General features: G+C 29.7%; 2 protein-coding genes across 2 annotated transcripts; both read right to left on the reverse strand.

The window, feature by feature from the left end:
* HELRODRAFT_162231 (hypothetical protein) lies at nt 1-2,011 on the reverse strand (the record flags this gene model as incomplete). Its single annotated transcript, XM_009024497.1, has 2 exons — nt 1-122; nt 1,807-2,011. 2 exons carry the CDS (start codon nt 2,009-2,011, stop codon nt 1-3), a joined length of 327 nt encoding a protein of 108 aa, XP_009022745.1.
* Nucleotides 2,012-8,985: 6,974 nt separating this feature from the next.
* HELRODRAFT_162232 (hypothetical protein) lies at nt 8,986-11,161 on the reverse strand (the record flags this gene model as incomplete). Its single annotated transcript, XM_009024498.1, has 4 exons — nt 8,986-9,106; nt 10,299-10,348; nt 10,918-11,032; nt 11,091-11,161. The coding sequence occupies 4 exons, from the start codon at nt 11,159-11,161 to the stop codon at nt 8,986-8,988; spliced, it is 357 nt and encodes a 118-aa protein (XP_009022746.1).
* Between the last annotated feature and the right edge of the window lie 664 nt (nt 11,162-11,825).

The raw sequence follows: 11,825 nt of genomic DNA on the forward strand, positions 1-11,825 counted from the left end.
CTAGCATTCGCGTTTGGCCCACCTGCCCGAGGGATCCATATTATATCGGGCCGTTTTATTTCTCAGCTTATTCCTCAGTGACTTCACAAATTCGTGCCATGCACTCAAGTTCGCCTCACTCGCTGATTTTTAAATTAGTTGGAAATTTCTTTTCATAATGAATTATAAAATAATTGAGGTTATTTATTTTTTGGATAAAAGAGAACTGTCTTAATGTTTAACATTTTTTAAACACATGTATAATTATTTTTTGGATCACACTTTTGGTAACCTACATTTTTAATATTTCAAAAAAAACTTTATTTAAAAAGTTCAATAAAGTCAATTTTTTTACAAATATCAAAAATGAAAAAGCTGAAAAATTAGCTTAATTTTCAAATGAGATATCAAAATATTGGTACAACTAATAAAGTGAAGATGGTTTTAACAAATGCTTTTTATTTTTTCAACATCACTTAATGTCGCACAACCTTAAATCTCGGAAAAAATTTAGAAAGAAATCAGAAGTTTGTACATGCATCTAAAAAATCTTTAAAAATATTGTTTTTAGTTGTCGTTTGATTATTAATATATTAATGCTTATAAATGAAACATTTTATTTTAAAATATAATAAATTCTTCCAAAAATATTCTTTCTAAATACAGTTTAACAATTTAATTCAGAGTAAATTTTGTTTAGCACTTCACGGAACTCGTATTCTGTTTGCAAATCACTTTTATCTTTATATTGTTCAACAGCAACTGATTTCAAATTTTGAAATTTCAATTTAAAGGAAGAAAACTTCTAATTTAGGAGAGTGGGCTAGTATTATGGCATCTTGAACATTAAAACGATATGATTGATATTTTAGCCAAAGGTCGAAAAGCTAATGCTGGGATGCTTCTAGAGATGCCACAAAAACATTTATTTAAGTGGAAGTATAATATTTTTTATAGTTTTTCGTTAAATAAAAAATATTTGGAGTTAAAAACTTTCATTGGAATACAATCTGTAATGATTTAAATATATTGAATGAAGACTATTCTCCAATAGTACCTACGCAGAATGAATGAACCTTGTTTCTATTAGAGAAGTAAGTAGAAAGATCAGTAAAAATGTTCGTCCACAACATTCAATTTAGCGTTTTAATTTAAAATTGACTGATAAATAAGTTTCATATAAATAATAGAATGAATTTTATTTATTTGAGTCTTGCGAGCAAGTTAATCTTGATGTACCTGTCAATTGAATAGAGTGAATGATTTAAAACACGATGGATGAAATTCAATTAGTGCGAATAAATGAAAAGAGTTAATGATTTGAATAGTCAATGAGTTGGATCAACGTAATAGCAGAGTTGATCTAGTCCAGATCTAATTTACAAAACTATTACAGACATGGACAAAATAGATCCATTTATAATTTTTTGATTTTTGCAGCATTATAAGTTCAAATAGAGTCAGTGGCGGATCAAGGCAACTATAAAGAGAAGGGGCAAAAATGTGTAAAAGTTTAAATTTTGACGCGGGGCCAAGATACTAGCAAAATTTGTGGTTGTGTGGTCAAAATTAGGCTGGCGACCTGTTTTTGCTTACCTACCACGTCAATTTTTGTTGCATTATATTTCAATGTTTTTCTGTGTAAAAACTGAGTTTAACTGACTTTTAATAAAAATAGTGCTTACAACGGAGGGGGTATACAACACCCCTTATCTTCCTTAAATCCGCCACTGCAAAGAATCACAAAATATTTTAAAATAAAAGAGTGGAAACAGTAAAGTATCAAGTTTTGCTTCTGCTAAAAATATCGAGAAAGAAGTAACTAACCTGTTTCCATGTGAACACATTTTCTCCAGAGACCAGTGACGGTCAGTTTGTAGGTTAGGTTGGTGGCTGTGTGATCTTCGGCGAACCTTTCGATGGCGAAGAGCCAGTAGTCTGTGGAAATGGCAATAGTGAGGCATATCAACGAGGTGATTCCAAACACGCCGGTGGCAACTGTCAGGATAACCCTCTTCGAACATTCCGGCATTCTCAAATGTTTCTCCAGCTATCTAGCAAAACGATGCTTATGCTTTATTTATACGGATGATTTTGAAGGAATTTTTTCTTCGTTCTCAAGAGAATGTGTTTTGTTTATAGTCATTATGGCCAGTTGCTTGTTAAGATGTGGTTGGTTGTTAACATTTGTTTCGTTTTTATTGTTGAAAATTGAATCTGGTTGAAGCGTTTGCTTTTAACTGTTGCTGCAGCAGACCGGTTTTGAATTGTTTGAAATAGATGTATAGTAAAGAGTTTATCTGATGTGCAGTTACTGATTCTATTCTCTAACGATTGTCAAGTTGCGGCTATTTTATCAAGCTCCTTAAACTGCAAGTTTGATGCTGTCCAACAGAAATGTGATGATTATATTGGTATTATGATGAAATTTGTAAGAGGCGAGCAGAATGAAGACGATGGTGACGTTTTAAACTAACGACAAGACATTTAAGCGACATTAAAGGACTGCATTGATGATATTTCTGACAGTTGAAACAATTGATTTTTTTTTAATTTTCATCTTTAAAATTCAAATTTAAAACAATTTTAGTAAATTTATTTATTTCTTTCCATAAATTAAAACCAATTAATTCAATAAAACACCATCCTTATTCAGAAGGCACGACATTCAATCACTCAAAATATAGTAATGAATAATTTTTATGTTGGATCTGATTTTGTTAGATAATAATATTTATGTTGCTTATATCTATTGATATTTTTAGTGTCCACCTTTCGTTTGTTTACAGAGAAAAATATTTGGTACTTGAACTACAAAACGTTGGGTTTGCTTTTTACATTGGGCAGTTTAATTTATTTCAAAAGCATTTTTATGGTGTCATCATCAGTTACATCTACATTTTTACCAGTTTACAATGAAAATGGTTTAAAAAAGTTTTAGCTTTAAATGAAAATATTTTCATAATTAATCTGAAAATACCAGAAGAGAAGGAGAAAAAAATCATAACAACGTTAACGTGAAATGGGCTAAAAACTGGTAAGGTCATGTTGTAGGTACCTTTGATAGTTTTGAGATTTTATTCAACTCTTCTGAAACTAAACAACTTTTTATAAATTAATTTTTACTTATAACTTTAATTATAAATTTCATCTAAAAGTTAACATTTGAAAAATCTAATTTTATTGATATTATAGAAACATTAGCCTTATTTCATTTAAAAATGCATGAATGCATACTTTATAAATCGATCTGATCTTTTAAAATGCAATTATAATTGAGTTGATACATTAGTTAAACTTCAACAACCGAAACACGATAATCATCTATTTTTTATTTTAGCTTGCAAATAAATGTACGTTTAATTTTACTTTCCTGAAAAATTAATTAAATTTTTTTAAGATCTCAAAAAAAATTCATTCGTATGTGCAGGTATCATGGAATGGCAATCGTCTTATCTATATGTGAATTTATTGATTACGTGGGCTTATAATAGTCTTTCTTGGATTTTTTACTAATTAAATTTCCACATAAGCTCTAGACATGATATGATGTAGGGAACATCTTTCTAAGCATTTCACGAAGTTTCTTCAAATGATGGAACTTTAATCACATGGCGTATAATGAAACGTAAAATTTTAACAAAAAAGTGTTTTCAAACCAGATCACAGAACTAACCAGGCTACTAACAAACCAATCAAACAATCAACTAACTAACCAAACAACCAATTAGTCAACCAACCAACTTAAGCCAACCAAGCAAACAATCCATTAAATTAACTAATCAGCTAACAAACCAACTAAGCAAGGAAACAAACAAACAGCAAATTAATTAACTAATTAACCAACCAATCAGCCAGCTAACCAGCCAATGAACCAGTTTGTCACAACCAAACATTAAAACCAATACCGCCAAATCTATTTTTAGAGAGTTGAACGTTCATCCAACCATAAACAAATGCAATAAACATATGAATTAGATATAGTTATTAAACGCGCAAATAAATAAATAAGCATTCTAGAAATATATAAATGTGATAATGATTTTATTAATTTATTACAAAAACTTGCTTTTGTCAACAAATTGGGCCTTTTCTAAATTATGACAAGACGGGAATGATTTTGAGAAGAGCCAACAATAATTTTTTAAAATTCCGTTCGTTCGTCGATTGTAATTTAATTACATTGTTACATTTTTTACAACAGTAATAAAAAATTTTGCAAATGACCTCCATTTTATTGTTAATGTCAAAAATGTGCCGACTAATTTATATTTTGACCTAGAAGTATTTTAAAAATTACTTGAACAACTGTAATAAATTATAAAATAAATCAAAACAGAAATTGTACGAACCTGAATAAACTTATTCTCACATAACTTTATTTTGACAAAATCTTCAACAGCTTTTTTTCTCCAAACAATTGTTTCAACATTAACTTCTCTACTGCCACCAAGCCCAAAAAAATTTTTTAGTTTAAATAGAATTGATTTTAATTATAAAAAAAATTATAAAATTAAATAATTAATAAATTAGCAACAGCAAACATATTCAATGATTAAATTATTTCTGTTAACTGATTAAGAGATGACGAACTTATTGAAGATATTTTACAAACTGCTGACTGGTTGTTAAACATTTTTAATAAATTGCAAGTCAAGCCGCAATCCTCGTCATTGTCATCTTCATGTAACTTGCCTCGCAATTAACACATAACACAAAAACTTTAAAAATCAACAAAATTCAGCAGCGGTAGCAACAACACTGCAACAACACAGCAACAGCACTGCAACAACATTGCAACAACAGCACAACGGGTAAATGCTCGGCAACAAACCTAACTAAAAAGAAAATTTGAACGACGTATGCAACAAGAAGGGGGAACAGCGCCGACTGCAAAAACCTCAACAACAACAATCACAATAACAACAAAAAGATGTCCATATAGATTGATTCAGCTGTCTACGATGCTGCATGCCATTGCTGTCCACACAACAGCCACCCAGTGTACACACACATATACACGCGCACACACACACAATTATATACACATACACACACGCACGTGCACACAAGTTTGTACATGCAGTACGTACTACACACCTCGCCAATCTACTTCTCTTCTAGCCACACGTACAGATGTGCTGACGTTCATATAAACTACGATGGTGTGTACGTATGCGCGTTCTCTTCTGCTTACATAACTCATCTCCATGTATGAATGTACAAGCCAAGTTTGTTGACGCTTTCTTGCATGTTTGTGGTTTACACTATTGACGTAATACTCCTCTAAATGTGTATAAATAAATCCTTACATATGTATTACCAGTAAATGCTACTTTGTGATATTCATATATATATATATATATATATATATATATATATATATATACATAAAACTTAATTAAATTTGATTTAGGTATTTAGGATGAATGAAAAAACGACAAATACAAATATAATGAAGCAATCCAGCCAGTCTGGAGTTGTTGAGAGTTGATACAATCTTTAATCGTTCTTCTCGTTCACACTTCTGCCATCTAGAATTTGTACCTTTTTTATTTGGCACATTATTTCAAAATTTTACTTTTAGTCATGAAATCATCTAAAAGTTAAGTAAAAGTTCTACATAGATCGATTAGATTCATGATTGTATATAAAAATCCATTTTTATTATCACAATTAGAATGACAGAAATTTATATTACAACTTTTAGAACCCCAACCAACTATCACGATATTAACAATAAACCAATGCCAAATTTTTTTCTTGATAGTTCTTTAATAAGTAACATTAATTTCATTTAATATTAATGTTATCGTCTATCAAAATTTTAAATAAAACCTTTTAAAAATCTTAAAATTAACAGCGCTCTTTGATTTTTCGATCGGATAAAATATGACAGACAGGAAAATGTGACCTGCCTGTCTGCTTTTCAACAGTCAGTCCCCATCGACAGAGAAGAGAACTTTTTAAAAAAAAACTTCTTTCATGTCATGTGAAATCTCGTGCATACCCAACAAACAACACACATGTGTCCCAGGTCGTCCAATAAATCAAATTAATCCAATATTGATAGCTCACATTTTTATGCTCTGCTGTTTCGTCTTTTTATTATTCAGCCCGGATGATATTAAACGCTGAATATTGATATTTTTTTATTGTACAGTTTATTTTTATTCATTTTAAATTAATTTGCCGCTTTATTTTTAAATTCGTTGTGTAAATGTTTTAAATGTCATGGGAAACGCGACAATCATTAATCACATTTTATGTACAGAGTATTTTTGAAAGACAACTTTCACTGTAACATTTTATCTTTCAATGGTTTGTTGAATATTTTGCTTCATTTAGATTCATAAAATGGCATGAAATAAAAGAAAAAAGTAAATTTAATAAAAATTTGATTTACACGACAAAGTTATCGGGAAAGAGATTTGTTTGTTAAAGCCGCCGTCCATCTATTTGAAATTGTATCGCATTCGAATCGAGATTCTCTTGGTTGAACAAAAATTTTTTTTCTTCTATTTCAAGAATTTCTTATCGCCTGATGCGCTTAACGTAAAAAAAACAAGTTGAAAAATAAATTTCATACCATTTATCATTAATTTTTCATTATTAAAAAAAAATCAAAATAAAGAATTTTTCAAATGGATTTAGCGGCGAATCTAGACAACGTTAACTGGGGGATGGCAATTTTTTTTAAATTGTGAAAAAAAGATTAAAAAAATTTGCCATATATTTGCTACTAGTGTGGAGACAAAATTAAGCTGGCGACTTTTTCACATCTGGCTTTTACTAGCTTAAAAAAAAACACCACTTCCTTCCAGATCTGCCACTGAATTGATTTAAGATTAATTTTACTGATGAAATTTAAACTTTTTTCCTCTTTTTCTTTAGAGCCGTTTTAAGAAGGAATGCCACCCAGCGTTCTGCACATATGTTCAAAGGGTCCTAGTTTTTTTAATTTTTGGAATCTCATTGGAAGGGACTTAAGTTGTTTTAGCTCTCCCTTCTAATAACAATGAGATTTGTCAAATTTTTATACGGAAACATTTTTCTAAAAAGACAATTTCAAAAATAATGGGGATTAATCAAAAGAAAGGATGTGCCTTCGTTCGCTTTGATCCAATTTTCAAGTTAGGAATCTTTATAAAATCTCTTTAATACTTTGACCAATTTTTCTAATGTTTCGTTCGTTTTAGACTTGCCCACACGCTTTATGCCAGATCGCGATAAATAATTTTTTTTAAATCTAAAAAGCAACGGTGGGTCGATTTCTCCTGCTTTTTGCATCTGACATTAATAGCCATGATATTGGATGCTATCGAGTTGTGCTTTGTTCGGTCTGAAAGTTGTAGACACCTCACTCAAATTTTGTTATACACTTATTTTTATTCGTTCCTATAAAAAATATAGGATTTTACATATGTGATCAATTAAAGATTACTGCAATTTATGTGGTTTCATTTTCAAAAAAAAATATGGTTGCGAATGGTGATGTTGAGAATGATCTAGTAAGATGAAGAATATGGTTGAGACAATGTTAATTTGTTTACTTACTCTACCGATGAATCTGTTTTATTTTAAATGCGTTTGATTTATTTTACGTGTACAAGTACATACAACGTACGTAGATACACATTTTTAATTTTAAAGAAAAATGTCTCATTTAATTTATCCTTTCTTGTATTTAAAATTTTTCTTGCATCAGCCTGTCAAGAAAGTTGAAATTTTTGTCTGAAAAGCATGAAACTTAAAAAATAAAATAATAAAAATATTATAATAAGCGCTGTGAATGAACAGTCATTCATAATATGCAGCATTAACCGAACAAACAAATATCAATATTGAAAGGGCATTTCAAATGTCTGCTATGCTATGTGCGTCTTCATTCTAGACAACGAAATATATTAGCGTATTAACAATAACAATGATCTTGCAAAACGAATATAAACAGAGAATGAACGTGTTACATGGCAACATTATGAGTTGTTTATTAGTATTTGTATGTATTAGTATTGTATTAGTGTTAGTATAGTATATGTTTATAAGTATTCGTATGTATTAGTTGAGTATTAGTATAGTATAGTACAGTATAGTATTAGTGAATTAGTATTTAATATACATATTTGTCTGAAGCTATAACCTTTTAATAGATGTGTAGATGTGTGTACTTGCTTACATAACTTTCTGTGTGCTTGATTTTTATGTATAAATTTATTATGTGCGTCGTTTTTATCTCACAACTAAAAGTTGTTTTTTTTATCATAATTTCTTTAGTGATTAAATTTCTTTATTTGGTATTTAAATACGACGATTTTTGATATATTTGTTCAACTATCAGGTTTTACAAATTAAAAAATGTTTTAGAAGTAATCGATGAATTTAAGCATAAAATTCTTTCTAAATGAAAACAAGCGATTTTGAAATTAAATTGGTCATGATATAACATGCAACTAATACAAACAGCAATTAATATCCGCATTTCGTCATCTAAAACATTATTTCCTTTATTCATTCATCATACCTGTTGTTATGAAGACAACATATATTAATAAAGTTAAGAAAAACTTTATAAATATTTTTACACTCTAAACCCTTTTCTACGAACAAAGTGATATTTACTCGAAAGATAAATTTTTTTTAAATTAATTATTCTAAGAATTATTCTAACGCCATGTCATCTTTAAAAAACAAAATTCATTCCCTAGAGATGGAAATTCTATTATTACCTGAAAATTCTTTACGCTGCGTTTAATGCGTGCTAGGTATGTGCATTGTGCATATAATTACAAGTATATGCTGGTTTAATTTTAATATCACTGTGTTAAAGCTGAACTGGCGGTGAATCATAACTTCGTGTTAATGTGTTTCGTCAATTTTTATCTTTCATAAGTTGAAGTGCTTCAATTTTTAATATTTCAATACATGCACTACATTTACTACGTGTAGACAGAGCCGTACAAATGTTGCTTGCAATGTTGGCTGGCGTTATACAGATGTTTCTAATTAATCAGTTGTCTTTTTGTTAATCAGGAAATTGTGCAACTGATATTCATTCAAGACAGCGACAGGCTTCCGATCAGTTTCATCTAACACTCTCCACATTTTTGCCATTTTCGAAATTCTCCTAAACATAGTTTTGATCTTTTACTGACGTTATCAACTGCATTTAGTTGCTTTTCAGAATGCTGTTACATTACATTACATACATCTCGATGAACTGTACATATCTTACACAGAAATGCCCAATGTCTACAATAGTGCTACTTCTACCATTAAATTTTTCAAATTATAACTGGACGTGTGAACGTTTAGCAACAAGAAACTGTTAAAATTACGTTATTCAGTGTAAAATAATAATAATAATAATTTGTGTTGTGGTATTAATTTGCATAATAGCTTAAAGAAAGCCGTGTTGAATGATTAATAAGGGAAATTTTTTAGTTATTATTACTACAACTTTTATTATTAATGGCGTTTTAATATTATTAGTGTTTTATTACATGCATTCTTCTTTATATAGATGAATGTAGGTAAGTTTAGGATTTAGACTATCAGATATACAGTTTAGAAAAGTCACAGCATTTTTAAAGTTGCTTAATTTTTTATTTAATTTTTCAATCTTTCTTAACTGATTCAATCTTTCTTTTTTAATTTTTCAATCTTTCAATCAACTGAAATTCATCATAAAAAAGACTGAAAAATTAAAGGTTTTTACTCAAAGGTCTTTGTCTCACAGACAAAAAACTAAGTACACTATGTAGCCTGTTTCATTTATCGAATTAAATAATTATAATTGTTGTCAAAACACACCCTGTTTTCGCTTTCAATTAAGCAAATTAGGAAGATGACGTTACCGCATTGTTGTTCTTATCTGAGTTTATACTTGAATGTAGTTGTTTTCATTTATTTCTATATTTTATCAATTAGATTTATTTCTTTTAAATAATTTATTAAATTCTCTATATTAATTGGGTCTTCAAATATTTCTTGAATGTTGGTCGGGATATTATGGATTTTCCTACTTATTTGATATTTTTGACAATCTATGATGACGTGCTGAATGGTTATTCTTGTACCGCATGTATTACAACGTGGAGGTGAAGATTTTGTGTATATCCATGAGTGAGTTAATGCTGTATGCCCAATTCTAATTCTATTTAACGTTTGATACTTTCTCACCAGGCGTGAAGATAGCCTTTCTGTGCTGATACGCCGGAAATTAGCAATAACAATAACAATAGCATTGTTGTTCACACAAAAATGGAAATTTCAAAATAAAACTATCGCTGAAAGTCTCTGTGAAAAAACGAACGAACCCGTATTTTGGTGTGGCGGAGAACTTGCGCATGATTTCAACTTGCTTCGCCTTTGGGGAGGATCAATTTGGAATAAGGGTTATTAAAAAGATTTGACAGATTTCAAGGCTGAAAACTCAGCTTTGAAATGTCTCACATGGAGGTTGTTGGGTACGGCGGAGTACGTGAACGTTTTATAATTTATTCAATCTATTTCTAAAAAAGGTGTCAACTTTTGTTTATTAACCATAATGTTTACTGTTATAAAATAAAATATCAACAAAATGACGTCATGTTTGTTGATTTTTAAGTATATACAGCTAGCTAAAATTTAATTTCTTTTCAACTTCAAATAAAAATTGCATTCACTGAATTCAATTTAATTTAATCAACGCTCATCAATACGCTTTTTAGATGCTTCTTTCAAAATACCCCTACCATAACCTGATCGTGCTGTTAACAATTTACCAATTTCACTGCGTAGAGCGTTCCCAACAACTAAATGAGTTCGTCAGTTGTACAACTGTTTGCGTTCGTAAAATCTTTTTTACAATCAGTAAAATCAGTATTATCTTTTGTAAATTTGGGAGCAAAATTTGCCAATCGATACAGTTTTCATCGATTGATTGAATCTCCAAACCTCCATCGAAAATGCATTTAACAATGTTAACGAGTTCACCAAATCCCTGATTTTAATTAACGCTGGTAGATTTTGGCAGCTGAATTGACAGAAATTCAGCTTCTTATATGAGCAGCTGCTTTTTTGCATATCATTCATGTATTCCAAAATAATCAATTAAAATTGTCACCAACTCGACAGTATCCAACTCGTCGGAATGAAACCACGGAAACAAAAGTCTATTATTTAACAGATTTTCAGCCATTGCACCTCGGCGACAAACTACATAAAATATATTTGGCTTTGTTGAGATATATTCGAAACTTCGCGCGGGTTATACATTTTTCGGAAACTGCGAGATAGGTGATGCCGGAGAAAAAAAATCTATCGTTACTCATCTAAAACTGAAGTTCATTTTGTTCTAAACATTTCAATTTCAACTCTTCAGTATATTTTCAGTTAAATAAGCGATGCTGGTTTTACAGTTTGTTACTTCCTTATTGACATTTTCAAAACTATAATCTCAAGAGTCTTTCTTACATGGGCACGTATTTCACGCAAATTTTCCAAAAATATTCGTCCCTCAAGAATCGCATTTATGATCGTTGAGTGATTTGGGTATTCCATTACATGTTATCGTATTATTAATAAAATGATAACAATGACAGCAATAACCAACAGTCACAATTATAATAATTTAAAAAAAAACTAGAAAATAAAAATTTATGAATCAATTAATAATAAAGATAATAAAATTTCTACGAACTGAGAACTTAAAAATTTTCAATCTTTAGCTAAATAGCTAAATATTTTTAGTAAAGTCGTTCAAAAATATAGAATGTTTCATTAATTTTCAATATTAATTGATTTCAGATATCTGTTTCTACACAATAGTGAGATGGCTGTATTAGTTTATATAACATTTATTT

The sequence above is a fragment of the Helobdella robusta genome (genome assembly GCF_000326865.2).
Source record: "Helobdella robusta unplaced genomic scaffold HELROscaffold_4, whole genome shotgun sequence".
Lineage (NCBI taxonomy): Eukaryota > Metazoa > Annelida > Clitellata > Rhynchobdellida > Glossiphoniidae > Helobdella > Helobdella robusta.